This window comes from Amphiura filiformis, chromosome 5, assembly GCF_039555335.1.
Source record: "Amphiura filiformis chromosome 5, Afil_fr2py, whole genome shotgun sequence".
NCBI classification, from domain to species: Eukaryota; Metazoa; Echinodermata; class Ophiuroidea; order Amphilepidida; family Amphiuridae; genus Amphiura; species Amphiura filiformis.
The window spans coordinates 48,298,450-48,326,257 of record NC_092632.1 but is presented as its reverse complement, the minus strand read 5'-3'; the positions used below and the strand labels follow the sequence as shown (position 1 = coordinate 48,326,257).

The 27,808-nt window shown below is 38.8% G+C and overlaps 1 protein-coding gene across 1 annotated transcript; it reads right to left on the bottom strand.

Annotated features, from left to right (window-relative positions):
- Window positions 1-368: 368 nt before the first annotated feature.
- LOC140152248 (scavenger receptor cysteine-rich domain-containing protein DMBT1-like) lies at window positions 369-27,073 on the bottom strand. Its single transcript, XM_072174551.1, has 28 exons — window positions 26,709-27,073; window positions 24,119-24,406; window positions 22,097-22,483; window positions 20,033-20,151; window positions 18,628-18,853; window positions 17,688-17,855; window positions 16,913-17,161; window positions 15,564-15,699; window positions 14,737-14,926; window positions 14,283-14,334; window positions 14,057-14,110; window positions 13,724-13,777; window positions 13,498-13,551; window positions 13,272-13,325; window positions 13,046-13,099; window positions 12,707-12,760; window positions 12,481-12,534; window positions 12,142-12,195; window positions 11,803-11,856; window positions 11,467-11,520; window positions 11,241-11,294; window positions 11,016-11,071; window positions 9,890-9,992; window positions 5,302-5,626; window positions 4,659-4,807; window positions 4,225-4,344; window positions 3,817-4,041; window positions 369-1,999 (listed from the first exon to the last, which is right to left on the bottom strand). Exons 1-28 carry the CDS (start codon window positions 26,914-26,916, stop codon window positions 1,638-1,640), a joined length of 3,957 nt encoding a protein of 1,318 aa, XP_072030652.1. The 5' UTR covers window positions 26,917-27,073; the 3' UTR covers window positions 369-1,637.
- Between the last annotated feature and the right edge of the window lie 735 nt (window positions 27,074-27,808).

Here is a 27,808-nt window from a genome sequence, read left to right as displayed (position 1 = left end):
CTCCGAAATGGAGGTCACTTCAAATCATCCCCAAGTCACAGCTTTAAGGAATGTTCTCTGCATTCCTAAACCATGTGACTTGGGATGATTTGAAGTGACCTCCACTTCAGAGATGAGTCTGGTATTTATTCCTAGCTATGTGAAATGAGACACATGTAGCAGACGACAAGTGCATCGTTTTGATATGGATGGACACATTGACATCATACATATCTTTGATTGATGTGGGATAGAAAGCATTACAGGACCCCTTGCATTGTTTTGGCAGATGTGTGTGTATGTGTTCAAATTATAGAAGGCCTAAATGGCAGATTTCACATGCCCCGCCCCCTCGCTATGCCACTGTAAGCTGCTTAAGAGTCTTAAAAGTTCAATGATGGGACCTGTAATGACTTTTTTAGTACACATATTAAATCCTGATACATGTAAGCAGCTATAAATACAAGCGCATAAAATATATGAATTATATTTGTTACATCTGCTGAATTTTTTATATCTTTTTATCGTTATAGGCTTGCTTATACAAATGTATTGTGCATGTAGATTATTACTGCTTATACTGACTGTAACAAAAATAATTATTCAAATGCATTTTTGTAAGTAAGTTAAAATAAAAAACAGTGGCATTATATTTCCTATATAAATACGTAGTGCCTAGACCCAGAAGCACTTCAATCGGGCTTGTTTATAATAGTAATAATAATATTTTAGGGATTTAATATAGCACCCAACACAAGAGACTTTGAGCGCTTTACAAACACTTTATAAACTACTGCATAATTATCAAAATTAGAATTATAATATTACATGCAAAAACATTGTCCATGTTACTCACAGCCGACACGTAAGAAAACATTCAAAGTGCGAACAAGAGAAACTGATCTTGTGGTAAATTAAGAGGGGCAAGAACTACTCAATATGATTGAAATGTCAAGTACAAGAATACATGATAAAACAAGCAATATACATTAGCATAAACAGAAATGTTGTTATTACCATTTGCCATAAAAGTAGTGATGTAACAGGATTAATTACCATAGTGAGAGGTGAAAGTAATTTTGTAATGTATTGCCCTGCATTATAAGTAGGCTGCACTCATTACATGTCATGTCTGTGATGTGTGCACTGTGCAATCATCGATTGATACCGCTCTTTTCGAAGACGCTGATCGTACATGTATGAGACAAACATACATGGACTCTGCCTAATGTGAAATTTACATCGAATTAGATCTTTATGCCTATTCTTTATCATCAATTGTGCGATGCAGAGTCACAGTGTATGTCAAGTACAGGGCAATACATTAAAAAATTGTTTTCATCTATCGCTATGGTAATTACTCCAATTACAGCACTACTTCTACAGCGAATATACATGAAATATTATTGCGTTGTGTTGTTTTTTTATTTGTACTTGAAAACAAAATTGTGATTGTATATTACATTTTGTTACAATATGTATTTTAGTAATATCGTGGCTTCCTCAGTTTTGTCCTATTTGCATTACCGTCCATCCATTTTGAAATGTAAGGGGGAGGCAATCGACCTGAATGTTCAAAAAGTGGCTGAATGGAACAAAAAATGGGTCATTTTGCCAAAATGTGGAGGGACACGTCCACCCAGGATTGACGCCCATGCCTATTTAACAGCATCAACTGCAGCCGGCTCTCCAGTGTCTTCAGCAGCAGTAGCCCCATCTATGCCCCCATCAAGTGGAACTTTATTAACTATCTCTGTGGGAGTGTAAAGAGGGGGTGGTTGAGCTATACCACCAATGGCGCCCCCTATAGCTTGGCTGTGATTAGGCATTGAATTAGCGTATGCTATAGGCAGATCGGATAGATTACTTGGTGGAATCATGGGTCGGGTATCGGTAGCTTTCTTTTTGCGTCGCATGAACATGACGGTGACAAGTACTGCGATGACGATCAGAAGTACTGCAATGACAATTAGGGTGAGTCCAGATGCCATACCAGCAGACATAACACCTGTATGCTTATCTGTTGAGAGAAATAAAATAATAAATAAAGTATATCAACAAAGTTTTGAATTGTTAGGATGCATAAAACAAATATTTGTTTTTTGCCATGCCACTAAAAAACATGAAGAATACCTTAAAATGCATTTTCAACAAAATAATAACAAAATTCAGGTAGTGCCATACATGTAGATGCTCAAAAATCCACTACATACTGCTGCAATTTCAGCATAATGACAAACACCAGATTGCTATACAAGGTCCCAAAAATGTCTTACACAATTCAGAGAGGATGTGTAGTAAGCATGGCATAAACAACTTTGCAAATATAAAGAAAGTTGATACACAGCTAACCTCGACATAATGCACGATTTGAGGTTGAGGGTTAGGGTACTTTTTTCTGTTGTTTCGTAACAGGGAATCGCAATGTAATGCCTCTCTTAAATAAATTTAAACTTTGCAGAGTATGCTTAGCTAAGGCCAAGAAAAAACAAAATTGGTTGTCCACGATTTTTTTGGAAAGATGGAATTGTTTTAAACCAATTTAGAAATGTGAAGCAGCTGTTTCAAATCTTTTAAATCATAAAATGCAAACATTCTGAAAAGAAAAACAAACTTTATGAGGAACTCCAAAATTAGAATAAGTATTCTGTTGTACAATGATTTTCCCCACACTTCGTTTTAGTTTTCAAACTTTGGTGCGGGTTGTGAAGGACAAGCAAACAACATTTTTTTGTCTTTTTAGTTTGTTTATATGGTATTGAGATTCAGTTGTTCAAGTTCTTTTGATGATCATGATTTCAACTACTGTAAAAGTGGTTATTTTCATTTCACTTGTTTGAAAATTCGCGATTCTGAGTTTTCTTACATAGACCTATACATAAAAAGGACATATTTGTGTATTTTTCTTTTCGCGGTAGCTGCATTGACAGTGAAAATCATGAAAATTAATGTACTGCAAAATATTCCACTTTTACAGTACATGTGAAGAGTTCAGATGCCAAAAGTGATATATCCATTTTTCTCGATTCAAAATAGAGGCAAATATAACTTGTCAAATATGTGATGCAGCACATCAAATGAGGGGACTCTGCAGGTGAAGTCAATATTGAGTTCAATACTTCTACTTTGATTTGAAAGCTTTAAAATGACACCTCATTTGCTCAGATTGATCAAGGCATTCATATTTTATAAATGAAAAGCATTACAAATTCTTATTATTTTCCTTATTTTTTGTCTATTTAATCTATATCTTGAAAAGCACTTTGCTGCAAATTCCCCCTTTTGTTGTGTTGCATTACATATAAATAACATGATAAGAAATTATGTGCTGTTTTTGGTCATAGTTTGAAAAATATACATTGGATTTTTTCATTGAAGTAGGGTGTCAATTTCAAGCTAGCATTATAGGGCAGATATCTGTACAGTAATCCCAGCGCAAGTGTAAAAAAATTAACTTATAGATTGCTTAAAAGTGAAGGATAAGTCATTCAAATTGTCATTTTGTAATTTTGAAATGAAAAATTTGGCCAAAAAAAGAAATCGGCAGTATTGTCGAAGTTGAAGCCCTATTCAAATACATGTCGATAATTTATATACTGTCAGTATATAAATTACAGATTCATGTAAATGCCTCATTTTGTCTTAAATACACAGCTTTTGGCTGAACCACTAGCAGGCTATGTTAGCACATCTATGACAATGACAAAGGTACCAAAATCTTAATTTTTATGATTTTTGCGATCATCCGGATGAGCAAATCACTGAATGGGCCTTTAACTCAAAAAGTTCGGAAATGGCGAATATAATGTTTTGCATGTGAATTCTTAATCATCGTACCTGTGTTTCCTTTCTCAGCATCATCATCATCACCACACACTACCCCAGCATGATCAGATGAATCACAAAGACTTGCATCCCATGATATTGTGCATTGGCTAAGATCTCTCTCCTTTCCTGTACAGTACACATTACTGGCTAAGATAGGTCCATTATTGGCACCAAATGCAGATCCTGTTGTTGCTTTCTTGGCATCTGAATATCCTATTTGACGACACACAACTTCTACAGGGTGGAAGATATTATGTATAGCAAAATGTTAGCCCATTTATCAATCAAAGTGTTCTATATTAAATTCTTTCGTACAGAAAAGACTACAAATGGGCTATCCCAGTTGAAGTTATTGAAGTTATATTCATCTCAGGCTACCAGAGCAAAACTGAACGCCCTCAATTTGAAACTACTTACTTGCATCCTTGATATCCCATCCGCTATCGCATACTGCACCCCATGCTCCACTTCGTAACACTTCCACATGACCCTCTGACTTGGAATTACCATCTACTAGACGCACCGCTATTTTATCATCTGTAAATTTGGAAATTATATACTTTTATTATGAATGAAAAAAATGGAACAGATTAAATCATAATGATTGCAAATTATGAAATCAAATTAATGACTCTTGCTCTGTGTTATATCAAGATATAATTATGTCAAAGCTCAATCACAAAAAAGTTAAATACCTAGTTTTTTAAATCCATCATACTTGTCCAACTTGTTTTAAAAAGGCCTATTCCACAATTTGCTAATTTGTACAAATCCTCACAATTTTTAAAATCAGCCTGAAAACATTAAGCTATGTTATTCTCTTTTTGAACCAAATTTCAGTGACTTCTTACCATAGTCAATGCAGACAACACCAGCATCTTCTTCATGAGTACATGTGTTATCACCCCAATCAGCATGTTCACATTGAGCTATGCTTCTCTCTTTACCATTGCAATCCACATCACTGAGGTAGATGGTTCCAGAACCTGCACCAAAATCTCTGTGGAGAAAATCACAAGTAATTTGTAGTTTGCAGTATACCATGTCATTGTGTTGTATTATTCTTCCAGGTAGTTTCTGTAATAATGTGCTGGATTGCTGATTGGTTCTCCAACCTGATAATTAGCAGTGGCAGTACTACAAGGGGGGCATCCCCCACTATTTTTCTTATTACTGACTTGATTTTAATCAAAGTTGCATATCCTATAGGTCAATTTCATAAACTAATAATAACTACAGATGATTCCCCAACTGGCAAAATCTCGGTATCATTTGGTAATGAGGGCCATCGTTCCACACATCACATTTTTTTGCATCACATAAAGGCAACACTCTATCTTGTGTAAATGCAAAGGTACCATGCATGCTTTGTTAGACAGTCAATCAAACGATCAGCCCTCATTAATATACAAGAATTCTCATCACATACAATGCACTGGGACTTTGCCTGTTGGTGAACTATCTGTAGCTCTTTAATCTATGGTCAATTCATACCTGTACACTCCATCTTCTGCAGCTCCTTCATATCCCAACATAGCACATATAACATTTGCATCATTTACATCCCAACCATGGTTACACACAGTTCCCCATTTGCCTCTGTGTGACAACTCTACTCTCCCTTCAGAAGGCCTAGTGCCACCCACCAGACGCACAGAGATACCTCTATCCCTTGGAGGTCTGGTTGCAGGGTCGCCAGTAGGGCGTGGTTTGTCATTGTTAAATCCTTGCCACCAATCCATGATACCATCAACATCTATACCACCTGGTGGGCCATGACCGCCAATGTTATCAATTATGTCGTTTAGATCAAAGGCACCTGAATGAAAAGAGCAAAAGGTTATCATTATTTCTCTTATACCTGTAAAAAATTTTAAGGAATCGGTAAGTTATAATTACAACCAAATAGTTTGAAGATATTAATGTGAAATTGAACATAATAGCCTCGTTTTTGTTTTTTGTCTTTTATCACACATTGTTAGAATCTGTGTCGAAAAAGCCAAGTAGATGCTGTGGTTCATAACACACTAAACACAGCAGTACCTTTTTATCTTATACATTGGCCCAATCACATGACAAGCTAATCAAACAATTTTCCATTTTAAAAGTTCCACATTTACCAAGATCTGTGATAAAAATCTTCTATCAACAGCAGCTAGCAAATAATGCAGGATGCACTGAAAACCAGCATGCACTGAAAAACGTACCCACCCAAATAGTGCTCTGAGAAGCACTCTGTAACCCTGAATTTCCCTGGACCTGACCAGACTGAAACCGGGTTGAGGTTCCATCTTTAACATATTTACTGGTCCAGGGGCCCATTTCACTAAACTTTTAAACTCAAGTAACCATTCGTAAAGTTACGAATACCCAATACTAGATGTAACTTTACAGAGAGTCCCTGTAGTAAATTTTTATTACTTACGAATGGTACTGTTTGCTAGTAAGTTTAGTGAAATGGAACTTGGAACTTGTTGTAAGTTACGAACAATTTCGTGACTTACAAAGCTTTGTAAAGTTTAGTGAAATGGATTCCAAGAACATACATGTATGATCAGGTCGGGTCATCACCACTTGACATTTGAGTCGCAGAAATAATTTGAAACAAGAAAAGAATCGTTTCAGGAAATGCATGCCTGGATTTTTGCAAAATTTTCATCCATTTAAAATACTCCTTGCCTTATGTTAAACAGTAAGCCTCTGACACAGATAATGCACACACCGTTTCTGTACTTTCCTATGTAATAATCGCAAGTTTGAAACAATTAGCAAAAGGGAACTGAATCTGACAATATGATAGACTCGCTATACCGGGATATTGACAAAATGTGTGGTTGATCCTGTCTAGGTCATGGTACATTGTGTTTGCCTTAATTAAAATAGAGTTTTGGAGTTAATCTAATACGGGAACTTACTTTTTTTTGCAACTTTTGCTACATTGCGTCTGGAACCACCAGACTTTATCAGGCAACTGACCCGCTGGGCTGGTCACATGATAGGGTCAGTTGCCTGATGAAGTCTGGTGGTTCCAGACGCAATGTAGCAAAAGTTGCAAAAAAAGTAAGTTCCAGTATTAGATTAATTCCAAAACTCTGTTTGAAACTACTGGATGACTAAGAACATTCACTTCTTTGCCTTAAAATGTTCAGGTCGGATCAGGTTCTACAAGTTTCCTGACACTTTGTGCAATAACTCGGAATCAGTTATAAATGTAAAAGATTCATGCATGTTCATGTCGCATAATCATCTTTAATAATCTTACCTTGACAGACCACACCAGCATCTTCATGATGTCTGCAATCATGCGTATGCCATCCTAAGTGTGGACAATCAGACAGGTAGTACTCATGCCCAGTACAGTTGACATCATCTTACCTTGACAGACCACACCGGCATCTTCATGATGTCTGCAGTCATGTGTATGCCATCCTAAGTGTGGACAATCAGACAGGTAGTACTCATGCCCAGTACAGTTGACATAATCTTACCTTGACAGACCACACCGGCATCTTCATGATGTCTGCAATCATGTGTATGCCATCCTAAGTGTGGAAAATCCGACAGGTAGTACTCATGCCCAGTACAGTTGACATAATCTTACCTTGACAGACCACACCTGCATCTTCATGATGTCTGCAGTCATGTGTATGCCATCCTAAGTGTGGACAATCAGACAGGTATACTCATGCCCAGTACAGTTGACATAATCTTACCTTGACAGACCACACGGCATCTTCATGATGTCTGCAATCATGTGTATGCCATCCTAAGTGTGGACAATCAGACAGGTAGTACTCATGCCCAGTACAGTTGACATAATCTTACCTTGACAGACCACACCGGCATCTTCATGATGTCTGCAATCATGTATGCCATCCTAAGTGTGGACAATCAGACAGGTAGTACTCATGCCCAGTACAGTTGACATCATCTTACCTTGACAGACCACACCGGCATCTTCATGATGTCTGCAATCATGTGTATGCCATCCTAAGTGTGGACAATCAGACAGGTAGTACTCATGCCCAGTACAGTTGACATAATCTTACCTTGACAGACCACACCGGCATCTTCATGATGTCTGCAATCATGCGTATGCCATCCTAAGTGTGGACAATCAGACAGGTAGTACTCATGCCCAGTACAGTTGACATCATCTTACCTTGACAGACCACACCGGCATCTTCATGATGTCTGCAGTCATGTGTATGCCATCCTAAGTGTGGACAATCAGACAGGTAGTACTCATGCCCAGTACAGTTGACATAATCTTACCTTGACAGACCACACCGGCATCTTCATGATGTCTGCAGTCATGTGTATGCCATCCTAAGTGTGGACAATCAGACAGGTAATACTCATGCCCAGTACAGTTGACATAATCTTACCTTGACAGACCACACCGGCATCTTCATGATGTCTGCAGTCATGTGTATGCCATCCTAAGTGTGGACAATCAGACAGGTAGTACTCATGCCCAGTACAGTTGACATCATCTTACCTTGACAGACCACACCGGCATCTTCATGATGTCTGCAATCATGTGTATGCCATCCTAAGTGTGGACAATCAGACAGGTAGTACTCATGCCCAGTACAGTTGACATCATCTTACCTTGACAGACCACACAGGCATCTTCATGATGTCTGCAATCATGTGTATGCCATCCTAAGTGTGGACAATCAGACAGGTAGTACTCATGCCCAGTACAGTTGACATCATCTTACCTTGACAGACCACACCGGCATCTTCATGATGTCTGCAATCATGTGTATGCCATCCTAAGTGTGGACAATCAGACAGGTAGTACTCATGCCCAGTACAGTTGACATCATCTTACCTTGACAGACCACACCGGCATCTTCATGATGTCTGCAATCATGTGTATGCCATCCTAAGTGTGGACAAACAGACAGGTAGTACTCATGCCCAGTACAGTTGACATCATCTTACCTTGACAGACCACACCGGCATCTTCATGATGTCTGCAATCATGTGTATGCCATCCTAAGTGTGGACAATCAGACAGGTAGTACTCATGCCCAGTACAGTTGACACCATCTTACCTTGACAGACCACACCGGCATCTTCATGATGTCTGCAGTCATGTGTATGCCATCCTAAGTGTGGACAATCAGACAGGTAGTACTCATGCCCAGTACAGTTGACATAATCTTACCTTGACAGACCACACCGGCATCTTCATGATGTCTGCAGTCATGTGTATGCCATCCTAAGTGTGGACAATCAGACAGGTAGTACTCATGCCCAGTACAGTTGACATAATCTTACCTTGACAGACCACACGGCATCTTCATGATGTCTGCAGTCATGTGTATGCCATCCTAAGTGTGGACAATCAGACAGGTAGTACTCATGCCCAGTACAGTTGACATAATCTTACCTTGACAGACCACACCGGCATCTTCATGATGTCTGCAGTCATGTGTATGCCATCCTAAGTGTGGACAATCAGACAGGTAGTACTCATGCCCAGTACAGTTGACATAATCTTACCTTGACAGACCACACCAGCATCTTCATGATGTCTGCAGTCATGTGTATGCCATCCTAAGTGTGGACAATCAGACAGGTAGTACTCATGCCCAGTACAGTTGACATAATCTTACCTTGACAGACCACACCGGCATCTTCATGATGTCTGCAGTCATGTGTATGCCATCCTAAGTGTGGTCAATCAGACAGGTAGTACTCATGCCCAGTACAGTTGACACCATCTTACCTTGACAGACCACACCGGCATCTTCATGATGTCTGCAGTCATGTGTATGCCATCCTAAGTGTGGACAATCAGAGAGGTAGTACTTATGCCCAGTACAGTTGACATAATCTTACCTTGACAGACCACACCGGCATCTTCATGATGTCTGCAGTCATGTGTATGCCATCCTAAGTGTGGACAATCAGACAGGTAGTACTCATGCCCAGTACAGTTGACATCATCTTACCTTGACAGACCACACCTGCATCTTCATGATGTCTGCAGTCATGTGTATGCCATCCTAAGTGTGGACAATCAGACAGGTAGTACTCATGCCCAGTACAGTTGACATCATCTCACCTTGACAGACCACACCGGCATCTTCATGATGTCTGCAGTCATGTGTATGCCATCCTAAGTGTGGACAATCAGACAGGTAGTACTCATGCCCAGTACAGTTGACATCATCTTACCTTGACAGACCACACCGGCATCTTCATGATGTCTGCAGTCATGTGTATGCCATCCTAAGTGTGGACAATCAGACAGGTAATACTCATGCCCAGTACAGTTGACATCATCTTACCTTGACAGACCACACCGGCATCTTCATGATGTCTGCAGTCATGTGTATGCCATCCTAAGTGTGGACAATCAGACAGGTAGTACTCATGCCCAGTACAGTTGACATCTTACCTTGACAGACCACACCGGCATCTTCATGATGTCTGCAATCATGTGTATGCCATCCTAAGTGTGGACAATCAGACAGGTAGTACTCATGCCCAGTACAGTTGACATAATCTTACCTTGACAGACCACACCGGCATCTTCATGATGTCTGCAGTCATGTGTATGCCATCCTAAGTGTGGACAATCAGACAGGTAGTACTCATGCCCAGTACAGTTGACACCATCTTACCTTGACAGACCACACCGGCATCTTCATCATGTCTGCAATCATGTGTATGCCATCCTAAGTGTGGACAATCAGACAGGTAGTACTCATGCCCAGTACAGTTGACATCATCTTACCTTGACAGACCACACCGGCATCTTCATGATGTCTGCAATCATGTGTATGCCATCCTAAGTGTGGACAATCAGACAGGTAGTACTCATGCCCAGTACAGTTGACATCATCTTACCTTGACAGACCACACGGCATCTTCATGATGTCTGCAATCATGTGTATGCCATCCTAAGTGTGGACAATCAGACAGGTAGTACTCATGCCCAGTACAGTTGACATCATCTTACCTTGACAGACCACACCGGCATCTTCATGATGTCTGCAGTCATGTGTATGCCATCCTAAGTGTGGACAATCAGACAGGTAGTACTCATGCCCAGTACAGTTGACATCATCTTACCTTGACAGACCACACCGGCATCTTCATGATGTCTGCAGTCATGTGTATGCCATCCTAAGTGTGGACAAACAGACAGGTAGTACTCATGCCCAGTACAGTTGACATCATCTTACCTTGACAGACCACACACCGGCATCTTCATGATGTCTGCAGTCATGTGTATGCCATCCTAAGTGTGGACAATCAGACAGGTAATACTCATGCCCAGTACAGTTGACATAATCTTACCTTGACAGACCACACCGGCATCTTCATGATGTCTGCAATCATGTGTATGCCATCCTAAGTGTGGACAATCAGACAGGTAGTACTCATGCCCAGTACAGTTGACATCTTACCTTGACAGACCACACCGGCATCTTCATGATGTCTGCAGTCATGTGTATGCCATCCTAAGTGTGGACAAACAGACAGGTAGTACTCATGCCCAGTACAGTTGACATCATCTTACCTTGACAGACCACACCGGCATCTTCATGATGTCTGCAGTCATGTGTATGCCATCCTAAGTGTGGACAATCAGACAGGTAATACTCATGCCCAGTACAGTTGACATAATCTTACCTTGACAGACCACACCGGCATCTTCATGATGTCTGCAGTCATGTGTATGCCATCCTAAGTGTGGACAATCAGACAGGTAGTACTCATGCCCAGTACAGTTGACATAATCTTACCTTGACAGACCACACCGGCATCTTCATGATGTCTGCAGTCATGTGTATGCCATCCTAAGTGTGGACAATCAGACAGGTAGTACTCATGCCCAGTACAGTTGACATCATCTTACCTTGACAGACCACACCGGCATCTTCATGATGTCTGCAGTCATGTGTATGCCATCCTAAGTGTGGACAATCAGACAGGTAGTACTCATGCCCAGTACAGTTGACATCTTACCTTGACAGACCACACCGGCATCTTCATGATGTCTGCAGTCATGTGTATGCCATCCTAAGTGTGGACAATCAGACAGGTAATACTCATGCTCAGTACAGTTGACATCATCCTACCTTGACAGACCACACCGGCATCTTCATGATGTCTGCAGTCATGTGTATGCCATCCTAAGTGTGGACAATCAGACAGGTAATACTCATGCCCAGTACAGTTGACATCATCTTACCTTGACAGACCACACCGGCATCTTCATGATGTCTGCAATCATGTGTATGCCATCCTAAGTGTGGACAATCAGACAGGTAGTACTCATGCCCAGTACAGTTGACATAATCTTACCTTGACAGACCACACCGGCATCTTCATGATGTCTGCAGTCATGTGTATGCCATCCTAAGTGTGGACAATCAGACAGGTAATACTCATGCTCAGTACAGTTGACATCATCTTACCTTGACAGACCACACCGGCATCTTCATGATGTCTGCAGTCATGTGTATGCCATCCTAAGTGTGGACAATCAGACAGGTAATACTCATGCCCAGTACAGTTGACATCATCATCTTACCTTGACAGACCACACCGGCATCTTCATGATGTCTGCAGTCATGTGTATGCCATCCTAAGTGTGGACAATCAGACAGGTAGTACTCATGCCCAGTACAGTTGACATCTTACCTTGACAGACCACACCGGCATCTTCATGATGTCTGCAGTCATGTGTATGCCATCCTAAGTGTGGACAATCAGACAGGTAATACTCATGCTCAGTACAGTTGACATCATCCTACCTTGACAGACCACACCGGCATCTTCATGATGTCTGCAGTCATGTGTATGCCATCCTAAGTGTGGACAATCAGACAGGTAGTACTCATGCCCAGTACAGTTGACATCATCTTACCTTGACAGACCACACCGGCATCTTCATGATGTCTGCAGTCATGCGTATGCCATCCTAAGTGTGGACAATCAGACAGGTAGTACTCATGCCCAGTACAGTTGACATCATCTTACCTTGACAGACCACACCGGCATCTTCATGATGTCTGCAATCATGCGTATGCCATCCTAAGTGTGGACAATCAGACAGGTAGTACTCATGCCCAGTACAGTTGACATCATCTCACCTTGACAGACCACACCGGCATCTTCATGATGTCTGCAGTCATGTGTATGCCATCCTAAGTGTGGACAATCAGACAGGTAATACTCATGCCCAGTACAGTTGACATCATCTTACCTTGACAGACCACACCGGCATCTTCATGATGTCTGCAGTCATGTGTATGCCATCCTAAGTGTGGACAATCAGACAGGTAATACTCATGCCCAGTACAGTTGACATAATCTTACCTTGACAGACCACACCGGCATCTTCATGATGTCTGCAATCATGTGTATGCCATCCTAAGTGTGGACAATCAGACAGGTAGTACTCATGCCCAGTACAGTTGACATCATCTTACCTTGACAGACCACACCGGCATCTTCATGATGTCTGCAGTCATGTGTATGCCATCCTAAGTGTGGACAATCAGACAGGTAATACTCATGCCCAGTACAGTTGACATCATCTTACCTTGACAGACCACACCGGCATCTTCATGATGTCTGCAGTCATGTGTATGCCATCCTAAGTGTGGACAAACAGACAGGTAGTACTCATGCCCAGTACAGTTGACATCATCTTACCTTGACAGACCACACCGGCATCTTCATGATGTCTGCAGTCATGTGTATGCCATCCTAAGTGTGGACAATCAGACAGGTAATACTCATGCCCAGTACAGTTGACATCATCTTACCTTGACAGACCACACCGGCATCTTCATGATGTCTGCAGTCATGCATATGCCATCCTAAGTGTGGACAATCAGACAGGTAGTACTCATGCCCAGTACAGTTGACATAATCTTACCTTGACAGACCACACCGGCATCTTCATGATGTCTGCAGTCATGTGTATGCCATCCTAAGTGTGGACAATCAGACAGGTAATACTCATGCCCAGTACAGTTGACATCATCTTACCTTGACAGACCACACCGGCATCTTCATGATGTCTGCAATCATGTATGCCATCCTAAGTGTGGACAATCAGACAGGTAATACTCATGCCCAGTACAGTTGACATCATCTTACCTTGACAGACCACACCGGCATCTTCATGATGTCTGCAGTCATGTGTATGCCATCCTAAGTGTGGACAATCAGACAGGTATACTCATGCCCAGTACAGTTGACATCTTACCTTGACAGACCACACCGGCATCTTCATGATGTCTGCAGTCATGTGTATGCCATCCTAAGTGTGGACAATCAGACAGGTAATACTCATGCCCAGTACAGTTGACATCATCTTACCTTGACAGACCACACCGGCATCTTCATGATGTCTGCAATCATGTGTATGCCATCCTAAGTGTGGACAATCAGACAGGTAATACTCATGCCCAGTACAGTTGACATCATCTTACCTTGACAGACCACACCGGCATCTTCATGATGTCTGCAGTCATGTATGCCATCCTAAGTGTGGACAATCAGACAGGTAGTACTCATGCCCAGTACAGTTGACATAATCTTACCTTGACAGACCACACCGGCATCTTCATCATGTCTGCAATCATGTGTATGCCATCCTAAGTGTGGACAATCAGACAGGTAGTACTCATGCCCAGTACAGTTGACATCATCTTACCTTGACAGACCACACCGGCATCTTCATGATGTCTGCAGTCATGTGTATGCCATCCTAAGTGTGGACAATCAGACAGGTAGTACTCATGCCCAGTACAGTTGACATAATCTTACCTTGACAGACCACACCGGCATCTTCATGATGTCTGCAATCATGTGTATGCCATCCTAAGTGTGGACAATCAGACAGGTAGTACTCATGCCCAGTACAGTTGACATAATCTTACCTTGACAGACCACACCGGCATCTTCATGATGTCTGCAGTCATGTGTATGCCATCCTAAGTGTGGACAATCAGACAGGTAGTACTCATGCCCAGTACAGTTGACATCATCCAATAGTATCAAGACATCCTCATCTCCTCCTGTACCATATGCACTACCAGCTGCGACCCTTATTGCATCACCCAAACCAAGTTGTCTATGAATGCAAAACAATAAGATGCAATGATGAAGAAATAATTCCACTGCCAGTTGGAATTGGTAATTTTTAAAGCACTTGGTACTGTGATATTATGTTAATAAAAACCTCCACAGCACAAAATGTTTTCATGTACAAGCCATGCTTGTCCAAGAAAAACATCGAAAAGCAATCTATTTTCACAACACAGTGACAAAGGGTACTTTTCCAGGAGTTGGTTACATTTAGGGGTCTTTAACAACCAAATCCTTCACCGGGGAGGGGGTATTCCTATACAAAAGACATACAGGGATGTGCCGCTCCAATGGGTTGATCTCTTGCAAAAAATCCTTAGATATAAACATGGGTCCCTATTTTTTGCTGGAAAAACCTTAGATATGGGCCCGTTTTTGACTTGAACCCCTTTTCCACAAGGATGACAAGTAAATCTCAATATTTTCAGGGAAAATGGGTCTATATTTCAAAAGAAATCCTTAGACGTGGGACTATATTTTTGAGAAAATCCTTAGAAATGGGTACCTGTCCATGGTCAAATGGCCCTTGGAAATGGGTAAGAGTTTCAAGTTTGAAGCCTCACACCCCCGTCAGTGTGGGAGGGAACCAGCAAAAATAGATGACTAGGTCTATTTGTTCTTACCTGCATACAACAGTAGCATCATTTATATCCCAGTTATCATCACACACTGTGCCCCATATACCATTCCATTGGACCTCAACACGGCCCTCATATGGTTTCAAACCATCTACCAATCGCACAGGGAACACTTGGGTATCTGGAATTTGCAAATATAAATAATAATTAGGGCATATGTGCAAGAAATTACATTCAAGCAAAGCAAATAATAAAAATTGACAACAAAAGATAAAGTTTTGTTTGAAATTAATCTTTGTACATGGATACTATAACTGATGGATTAAGGTAGGAGAGCTGGGACCAGGATTGGAAGGACACCATCAGACAAAACCTGATCACATTTCAGATCATAATTTAGTTTTCTAAGTTTCTGTCAACTGATATTTTGCTAGATATAGATTTTATTTTATTTAACATCAGAAGAAAGCTCAATTTGTTCATTACCCCAGTAATTTTTTAGGGTTAAGGGATGTTTAGTTTTAATGGTATAAACAATAAGTGTGCAAAGATAGTCAGTGAAATTTTGTCACCAACATCAGCAAGACAGACTCAATGCTGACTTCAACATCTCCATGACACTACCCATTCTTAATTTGCAAGTTGGAAGTCTTACACTGTCACAAAAATGCACCAGTGTAACAATAAAATTTAAATTAAAAGTAAGTGTGCAAAAAAAAAAAAAAGTTATTTTAATATTACTATGACAGCAAATGATGGCATGCCTTTCATACACATAGGTTGTAGAAATATAGAATGTTGGTCTAAACCATATCTGTTTGTAGGCATGCTAGTTGGAAATTTCACAAAATAGGCGGTGTTTTCAGCTGAAGAAACACGATTCGCAAATCAAAACAAAAGGTAGGGTAATTTTTCAGACCACATGTTTAGGAAATTAAAAAAATTGTGTTCTTGATTGACAAATCACATGCATAAATCATTGCAGTTTAATTATCAGGCATGAAAATTTTTAGTGTTTTAGCTGATTTCAGCATTTTTTTGTTAATGTTTTCAGTGTTTTTCAGCCTATTTCTGAATTAAATTCACAGAAAATGGGGAAAAAACATGGTTTTCAGTGTTTGTTTTTTTTCAAGACCAGTTTTCATGCCTGAATTATTCATGCATAAATCATCAGTTTTATTATTCCGTTGTGCACCCAGTTTGCTTCCATAAGCTGCTTGGAGTACATCAGCATATTAGCCACTAGCATTGTATGTAGCCTATGTATACAGAAGGGGATATATCCTGGGATATATTAGAATATTGAAAAATTGCTAACAAAGGGTGTATTTGCCATGAACAATTAGCGAAATGAAATGCAAAATGGGAGTTTTCAAAGCTCCCAGGATACTCACCGGACTTGTCAGCACACTTAATTCCCACATCATTATTATGTGTACAAGTCCATGTGTCTGTGTAATACAAGTCTTCTGTATTTAAACAATCTTCTATTGTAGTCTCGTATCCCTCGCAGCTTACTTTTTTGAAGTGTATTGGACCTGTCCCTGGGCCATACCAGTGTTCTTCCTGATCCTTTTTATCGGTGGTACCAAAGTCATAATATGCAAACCAGCTTTCAAGGAAAATTGGAATGCCAAATCCAGCTGGAAAAAATGATGGTATCATAATTATTAGAAACAGATCAAGGATGGAAACAGACAAAGAATGTACTTATTGTTACAAAACTAAAAGTCCAAGTTTTGAGATACTTTCTTAAAATATCAAGAGCTATGTCAAGAACCAATCCGGAACCAATGAACCAATACTAGGCTTGTTTGTACTCATTTTTATTTTATGCATTTGTCATGCTGATTCCAAATATTGCCATTAAAATTTACAGTTCTGAAAATTTTGAATTTTGAAAAAAAAAAACCCTTATTACCATCTGCAGTTGACAACCGTGTGGAGAGAGTTAAAGGCCTGTTCAGTGATTCCAGTAAAAGTGTAAACAAAATTAAATAAGTGAAGAATAAGTAATTTTTGAAATTTAAAATGTGGCAAATAAACATGTAAAGCCTTTGGGGGGCCTTATCATGCTTAAAGAGCAGTACGTCAAATCCATAAGACCGCTGAGCTCTGCACACTTCAGTACTGCCTTTCATAACTGATTTTTAACCCATTTTAACTTACATGGTGTAGTTGATAGAGCCCATGGATAGCCAAGCATACGACAAGTTACATCAGCATCTTCAATATCCCAAGACTTATCACACACTGTTCCCCATTCTCCATCATGCAATATTTCTAGACGTCCTTCAGATTCAGTTGCACCATCTGCAAGGCGTATGTCATTGATGCCTGGAAATCAGTGTAAACAAAATAAACATGTTTCAGTAGTATTCAACATGTTTTGATAACATTTAAATGTTGGGTTACATAAAGGTCATGAAAACATTTTTTGAAACATTTTATATGAGAACACACTATACTCTGTTGCAAGGTTCCTTTTATGTGTTAACCTTCGCGTATACATGTGCGACATCAAGCGTATACATAACAAGTTGTGGAAAATAATACACGCTGGACGGTTAACAGTACGCTTAATTTGTAAAAGGAATTCTGCACAAAATTATACAACATTTTTAATAATATTGTCAAAATGTTATTGTAAAATATTTTTGGCAAACATTTTGGCAAAATATTTTGTCAAAAAATAACATTATGTAAGAATGTTTTGCATCAAGTTTTCAAAAACGTTTTTGGAATGTTATTGAAACGTTTTATACCCTTTATATGACATAGCAATAAAATGTTTTCTGTAAAATGTTTGTGTTTATTGTTACTGTTAGTTTTTCCAATTTGTAGGAGCACTCTGCATCCCACACCCCTGCATAGTTGTGATGGGACAAATCATCACATACTTTTTTCTTTAAATTGTAATTGAACAATATTTTCCTTCATTGTGCTGTAGAAATGAATGACTGAAATGCCTCGTCATTTTGGTCCATTTTGATGGTACACTTTTCAATTTTATTATTTGACCTTCCATAAATTACTTTCACCCAAGATGTATCAATAATAATAACCAATTTGGTTAATTGAATACAAACAAACAAACAAACAAACAAACCTGGTGGGTGACATTTGACCCCTGCTACCTGTGTCATTCCACAATCAGTATTATTCCATTGTCCATGAGTGCACTCATCCAGAGTACGGCTGTATTTCTTATCACTCGCAGAACACTCCATATTGTCTAATAAGAGCGGACGAGAGATATATGATCTATATACATCACCACCTACAGCCTCTAAAGGAGCCCCAAAGTCAAGCTGATGGCAGACAACTGCTGCATCCTGTCACAAGGAAGAGACATCAGAAGTGCTTTATTACAAATTGTCTACATAATACATCTCATTTACTGTTTTAGGGAGGGAGCAAAATGTGACAATTCTGTGTTTGTCCCCGGAGTGTTTGTATGCCCAAAATAGTGGGTTTGAGCGATTTGTTTGTTCTGACATAGGGGCAAATGATGGCAAAGCCCACATTTTGGGAGAAAATGTCCCAATGCTCCCTGTTGGCACTGCCACTGATGAAGATAAATCATGTAACAGCTAGAATTGGATAAGATTCATTCTTAATTTGTTTTGAATCGTAGAGCGACATTTGCCAAATGAAAGCACCGTAAAATATGTCAAAATTCAGATTTGGGCATTTTCTGAAGCATAAAATTAATACCATATAAACCATACAAATAAATGGTAAGATGAAAGCAAAGTATCTGACCATGTTTATGATGATGAAGGTGGAATAAAATTAAATATTTTTTATTCTTGCGTAAGTATGGCTGTCACATTTTGAAACTGATTAAAATGTAAACATGAGAAGTCTGTACTAGCGATTACACCAAAACTTATAAAACGAGTTATTTGCAATGTCATCAGTCCGGTCCGACTGCCCTATCAGGAAGTACTGCCGAATCAGGCAGCATGTTGCTGAGTCAGGCAGCATGGTATCCCACAATGCAATGCTCTATTTCAAATAGAGCATCTTATATACCATTATTTCTTGGTTTAGAGTAAAAAAGTAGGTAAAATATATAACATTATCAATGAATGTACAATTAGTAGTAATTTTTCATCAATTTTAGTTAAAATAAAGTTAATTTGCATATTTAAATCAAATTTTTTAAAACCGTTAGAAATTGTTTTGTTATTTAAATTATTTTCCTCCCGGTGGAATTTTTTTTTTTTTTTTTTAAAATTGTCAACTTACATGTAGCTCATGTGTGTCAAAGTAAAATTTCCACCGATCTTTTATAAAATCACCATTAACAATTTAGTCCTTAGTCTGTCAAATTCGGAAGGGTTACCAAAGCCTATGTTGCCTAACTCGGCAACATGCTGCCTGATTCGGCAGTACTTCCTGATCAGGCAGTCGGACCGGACTGGTCATATGAAATCAATATCAGCTAGGCATGATCAAATTGACCTGTTTTTGTTTATTTATCACCATCCCCATGAACAAAAGCTTACCACTAAGTCCCAGTCATCATCACAGATGTAGCCCTCTACTCCATGATATTCCATCACTACACGTCCACTATACTCGTCTTCTCCTCCTTCAAGTCGTATGCTATCCTTGCTAAGAGGCTCTGTATGAAAACAATGTGATCATATCTATTCCTAAATAAATGTGTAATATTTCCTTTTTATTACAAGAATGTAAATGAGTCATGAAATTACATCTCTCTTCTCTCTCTTTCTCTCATCTATTTTTTCTTACCTTTCTGCTCTTATCTAGCCGACGAGTAGGACCTGTTTTTTCTTAGTTACAGACCAGACTATCTACTCAGACTTTGATATCCTCACTTGGGTTTTTATTTTCAGGTGGGGTGTTCGATGGACTTCTGCAATTTATCTTTCTTGCACCATTTCAGATAAACTAGTCAGTGGACTTTCTTGTGACCACTTTCCTTTTGTAAATAGGTCATAAAAACTTGTGTGGGTGGAGAAGTAGAGAATCATTGCATTTGGTAGATGGTCTAATTTTTCAAAACCTTTGATCAAACTCATAAACTCAAAACACCTTTGGTATAGCATGATCTGGTATTCCCCCAGCAAACACAAAACGTTTTCGACATCATTCGCAAAAGGTTATAAAAGGTTGTCAGAAAACGTTTAAATGTTGGGTTATATAAAGGGTATATTAAGGGTATAAAACGTTTTCATAACATTAAAAAACATTTTTTGATAATCTACTGCGAAAAAACGCAAAATGTTTTACAGCAAACGTTTAAATGTCGGGTTATATAAAGGGTATAAAAACGTTTAAATAACATTCCATTTTTGAAAACTTGATACAAAACATTCTAAATAGAATATTGTTTTGGGGTTGAAAAAATATTTTGCGACAAATGTTTGCCTAAAATATTTGCAATAACGTTTTAAAAATGTTTTCGTGACCTTTATACAACCCGACATTTAAATGTTATCAAAACGTTTTGAAAAAAATATTTTAAGAACATTTCTGTGTTTGCTGGGTGCAAATATTTCACCATTATGTTATTTAAGTGTTGACAAAATATTTGGCAAAAAATATTTGCAAAAATAGTTTACAATAACTTTTTGGAAACATTTAAAAAATATTGTTGTAGTGTGTTTTCATACAAAACGTTTTAAAACGTTTTCATGACTTTTATACAACCAGACATTTTAATGTTATCAAAATGTTTTTAACCAAACCAAAAGCCAAAATATAACTTATTTAAAACGTTTTAAAAACATTAAAGAGTTTCATTTGTAGGATTGTTTCAAGCAATTAATGATTTTTTGGTAGACAAATCCAGTAAAATAGTACTCACTTTCTGAGCTTTCGATGACCGGTTATGTCATCTTGATCACACTTAGGAACTTACTTGTCCATCCAAAAGACAAAATTGAATCCAACAAGACTTGCGAAGTTGTTTATAGTGTAGACTGCAAGGGATGTGACAAAACTTATATCGGTGAAACAGGAAGAGCATTAAAAGAACACCAGAAAGACGCAGAGAAAGTAAAGAGCAGAACTTACACCAGAGCAAAAAGAAAAGAATCCCTTACAGAACAAAACAAATCTGCCATAACAGACCATATCGCACAAGAAAACCACGTTATCAACTGGGAGGGGGCTAAAATTATAGACAAAGACTCAAATCAGTTCACCAGAAAAATCTGTGAAGCCATGTGGATCAGGAGGAGGGGCGACAAAACCATGAATCGAGACATTGGGATGTATTCTCTAGATCACGTCTACGACTCGCTGCTAGGCCAATCAAGAACCTGTGGGAATGAGACTACCAAGTCCCACGGCGGGAAGTGCAGTGAGCCTGGACATCTGTGATCAAGATGACATAACCGGTCATCGAAAGCTCAGAAAGTGAGTACTATTTTACTGGATTTGTCTACCAAAAAATCATTAATCATTTTAAAAACGTTTTTGTGTTTGCTGGGCCGGCAAGACACAAGTTTTGTCCAAGAAATACCCTCCATCAAACAAAAATAAATAAAATAAAGTAACAAGAGACTGCAATTCCAGGATTGCTATGAAAATGGGCTCACCTGGTCCTGTACACTTCACACCAACATTTTTAACACTACCACACTGATCATAAATGGTTTTATCAGTCCAAGCTTTCAATGTACAACTAGCTAGTGATATCTCATTGCCCACACAAGTAACATCACTGTAAGCTATATCTATCTCATCTCCAGTATCTCGGACATCCCCATCTTCATCTTCTTGAATATAAAAGTCGTCTGCTTCACCATAACCCAGTTGACGACACACCACATCAGCTTCCTTTTTGCTCCAGTTGAAATCACAGATGGTTTTCCATTTGCCATCTTGGTAGATCTCTACCATACCTCTGTACCATTGGTTGGAGTAGTATGAGTTTCTTTCCCAGTTGATCAGTCTCACATCATTCTCATTTGCCGTAGATGAATCTGCATAGGTAACAAATAGACATCTTTATTTTTACATACACTTTTATTATTATTTTGTAAAAATGTGATACCAAATCAGTGGCCAAGCGGAACTAGCTTCGACTCATAATCGAAAGGTTGCAGGTTTGAACGCCAACGTGTTGTGCCTTTGAGTAAGGCACTTTATCTCTATTACTCCTCTCCACCCAGGTGTATAAATGGGTACTTGCATTCTTAAATGCTGGGAAGGTAACCGACTCGCTGTGGAGGAGATGTGGCGTCCCCCCCCCCACAGCACCATTTCATGGTGGAGTCTGGCCTAATCGCTAACAAAAGAGAGATGGGCACTCTGTCTTGTAAAAATGCAGGTTCGACTCCTTTACTTTAAAAAAAAATGATGGAAAGACTAAAAAAGTTTGTTGTAGAAAACTGCACAGATGACTTTTCACAAATTGTGAGTTGTGGTATTAACTTTTTTATCTAAAATTTGACATTTTTTTTTCATCACAAGAAAGTTTTTTGTATAAAACCTTTAAAAAAAATCTGACTGAGCGCTGGTTTGATTGCCTAAGAAATAACCCACATGTCAATGGATTATGTCATGTAGTGTGAATGTCACTAAAATACAGCATTAATGTTTTTGGACAAAAACAATATCCTGTTTTTGATAAATGAAACATATGTAAACTCTAACACATGTAAATCCTTATTCTAAATTTCTTTCGTTCAAATTGTAATATTTGCATTGCAATTTGAGGAAAAATTAGCCAAAAACAGTATTTGTCACAAAATTCAAAGACTTGAGTATATGCTAAGAGTTTGCTCATAATTTTCATGTTAAATTTGATAATTGATTATAAATGAGATTCAATGTGTTTTCCAAAAATTAGAATGCATTACCTTAAATGGTCTTTGTACAAGTCTTTAGGCTTGATTGTTATACTTACAGCCTATGAAATGCCATAAAAATGCCCTAAAAATGCATGTTGGCCCTAATTTCTAAAATTGACCAAATATTAAAAGTTGACTTGCAATGCCATTTAGAACTAACTAAAGAATGTTTCATTAAGCAAAATAATATCTTGAATCCAAAAATATCTTGAATCCAAAAAACATTTTTTGTCTTGTTTTATTCTGTCAACAGAGTGTAGCATTAGTGGGGTGTGAAAGGTTCAAATTGGAATCTATTTGGCAATATGCCATGATCAATACCGTATATTGAGCAACTTCAGCACCAGAAAATGGTTGGATCGTATATAACCTACATTGAGATTTACTTTAAGGGGGCACTACACCCCTGGCCAATTTTGTGCCTATTTTTGCATTTTTCTCAAAAATTATAACACATTGGTGACAAGTAAGATATGTATATTATAGGGGCAAGGACTACAACTACTGCACTGAAAATTCAGCAAATCAAGGCAAGTAGTTATTGATTTATTGATCAAATATAGGTTTCCCTCATTTTGGACTGTAACTCCACAAATGTTGTCTGTGCTGAAATAAAATTTCCAGTGCAGTAGTTGTAGTCCTTGCCCCTATAATATACATATCTTACTTGTCACCAATGCGCTATAATTTTTAAGAAAAATGCAAAAATAGGCACAAAATTGGGCAAGGGTGTAGTATCCCCTTAAACTGCAAAGATGAACTTACTTCTCAAATCATATATGGATAATTTCCCATCGCCACCACACTTCTCAGTATAGTCTCCGTAACAGTAAGAGGAGCAGTCACTATCCCTTCTAGCTTCCCCATGTATCCCATAGTCAGTATTCTCCTTGCCACAGTGACATTGGCTACCATGTTCCAATCCTGCATACCTTGCATTGTTGTCCCAGCAAAACCTGAAACAGGTCTCAAGTGTCATAGAGTATGATACTGTACTTGCATCAGGCAAGGCACGTTCATAGTCATCATTATAGCATCCTAGGTAGATAGCCTCTGAAAGTGAATAGAAAACAGTCGGGTATAATATTTGACTCATCATTAAAATTTCTGATGTACTGAATGTCTGTTTGATTTTGGCTTTTACCTGTAACAAACAGGAAAATGTAAAAGGCATGTGACCCAATTGACAGCCACCTAATCCCACCACCCTAAAGCACTTTATACCCCATCAAAATGCAGATTTTTGGTATCAGGTGAAAGCCAACTCTATGGAATTTTTATATGTTTCATTTAGGTGCGGTACGAACAAAAACATAATACCCTGGAAGTCAAGTACCGTACACATTGCTTATGAATCCAAACTGCTGGAGCAATTGTACAATCACTCCCCATCGGCAAAATAATTAAACAAGGTATTAGGGACCGTTCACAAACACTTGTTGGGGGGGCCTGATGCAAAAAGGGGGGGCCTGAAAATTTTTGACCCTCCTAAGGGGAGGGCCTGATAAAAATGGCCACAAATTTTCCTGGAAAAATTGAGTTCATATGCTTTTCTATGGGTTGACCCATAATTTTCATGTCAAAAAGGGGGGCCCCGAAAAATGTTTGTGATAAATTTTTTTTGCATCAGGCCCCCCCCCTTACAAGTGTTTGTGAACTGTCCTTAAGACCTAAGTTTATAAACATTGAAAATATCAAATGTCTACCATTTAGAGAGAAAAATAGAGGTTGTCAAATTAAGGAAGAACCTCTTGAGTGGCCCTTGTGGATGTGATTCATTACAAGGAAATGTACCTTATATATTGCCAAATGACGACGACATATAAATCATTTCCAATATAGCTAGCCACAATAACATGCAGTCAGAACAGGTGCTGGTTAGTACACAAAACTGCTGTGGTGTGTTATTTGTGATGGTGTGTTATTTGTGATGCCGGGCAATTGGTTGCCGAAACAACAAAAAAGAAACATTTTCCGCCTCACTTTGCTATCCGATCCCTTAAGGCAAGTAGAATGGCTGGAGCCATATTTCTTTCAGTTTTTGCTATTTAACTAAAAAAAACAAGTGTATTTCTTAATATTAAAACTAAGCATGCTAAACATTGGTAAAAGACAGAGAAATAAAATGAATTAGAGAGTTGACAGAAAGCTGAGTTAAAGTTTGGTTTAACTACTCAACTACACCAAAAATAAAATAAAATAAATGTCGGTGATTTAACGTGCGCTACACCTAAGTACCAGCACACTTCAACAATTATTCCGCTGCCATTAGGATATATCAGAATAATTTCCGCTTCCACAAGTCCGCAATTGATGCGCAGGTACTCTCAGCTGACTTAGATTGTGATTACCCCCAGCAGCTCCCCATTTCACACCTGGGTGGAGTGAAGCAATTGAGAATTAAGCCGTCTTGCCCAAGGACGCAGTTGAGGGGAAAAAATTACAATGGACCCAACATGTTTTAAGGAATAAGGACCAAGTCAGTAATTCCTTCTTTTTTTTTTATAGAATTAATGGTTTGATTAAAATAGTTCAAGCTGGCATATAGCAGCCCATAAAAAACCTGGTGGGAGCACCGTGACATTGGGGTATCATTCCTGAACATGGATGTTGAAAAAAACCCATCTATAACACATAAAAGCATTGATTTGACAATGCACCTCTAAACAAGTACTGGTAGGTGCTTAAGGGCATGGGGAGCACTGGGGGTTAATGGAATGTACAAGGTATGGCAAGTGTCATTTCGAAACATGATCGAATCCCTAAAAGATCAACCATAAAAAAAATTTCAATTATTTTTTAAGGCTGAAAAGAGGTGCAGCCATGACCGCACCTGCCGCAACGGTTCCGACTGGCCTGCCCACTGGACGTTAACCAGTGGCCTCCCTTAGCACATAAGTACCTTTCATTGTAACATTACATGCTTGCACACAATTTATTATTTCCATCGAGGAGGCCATGGAAAAAATTACAATCCTGGTCAAGGGGGAAAGAAAACATTGTTTGTTGGCCTACTTGGGGAAAGAATACATTATGTGCGTACCATTAACCTCAATAACTAAGGAACTAAGTCAACATCACATGACATGTTCATTATGTGACATGATCACTGGGAATGAGTCACATGGCGGAAATTTTCAATTAGAAGTTTGTTAAAACATTTTCTGACAGTTTACGAATACTACATTTTGATGCAAACCCCATCGAAATTGATCATCTGGTTACCGAGTTATGAGCAATTTATCAATGGCTGAAAACAATATAAAACAAAAAAATTTGATCACTATTTATGCCAATATCTCAAAAACAATATTATCGACATCTGACTCATTTCCCTTGATCATGTTACACTTACCATGTGGTTTTACTCCCGTTTGATGGTCTCCACCAGAAGAACCATAATACCAAGAAGCGCTCAATGAATAATAGTCATAGGAATTGTAGGAGCAATCATCCCACCCCCATCCTCCACCAAATATATCACACATCCATCCTCCTTCAACTGCTGGCAATGTAAAACACAGTAACAACAGTGCAGCTATGATGGTGCTTGTACCCCTCATATCGACACAGTTGATATCCAAAATCACACAAAATATTCAAATAATAATGTATATCAGTGTCATCACCACCATCACTATTTATGCTCTAAGCAGGAATGATAGAGCACATACTAAAGCAGTCGACAAGAAATTCTAGACATTGACAATGTCACAGCTTGTTGTCTTTCTGCATCAATTGCATGTGATAACACAAGTACATATCTTGCCCAATCTACCAAATACAAAGTTCACTTAGACATTTGAATCTATGAAATTGACATGGTTTAAGAATTGTCATGGGGCTATTGCATTTAAAATCCACACTCCCTCTGTGGAAGATTTAGCTAAAGTCTGCCACAGTGGGAGTATCAATTTTGAATGTAATACACAATTGGGTTACTTCCATTTGAAATACTTACTCCAGTTGTGGAAGAAATAGGTAAAGCCATAATACAGGGGGAGTATGGGTTTCAAAATGATTAACTTTGAACAATTACATTTGAAAACACACTCCCCTGTGGAAGATATTTCCAAAATCTTCCACAGGGGTAGTGTGGATTTCAACTGAATAGCCCATTACCGCTCTTAAAGCCAGCGGTTCAAATTAAACAGACTTGGTTGTTTATATGAATTAAAAAACATCAACAAAGTTGATTGTTTATATACAAACAATATAAGTGTGATAACTTTATGCTTAATTGGACCTATTCAGTTCACTGCCAGATATATGTGTTCCGCATGATTGATATTGGATAGGTACGTCTGTGCAACCATGGTTACACTTTGGGGTGCATCTTTGCCTGAAAAGAATGATTTTAATTGCTTGTTTAATTTGATAATTAAGTATGGTTCATTTGGTACCATTTGGTACCAGGTTCCAGTGTGCTACATATTTCAATAAATGTTAATTTAC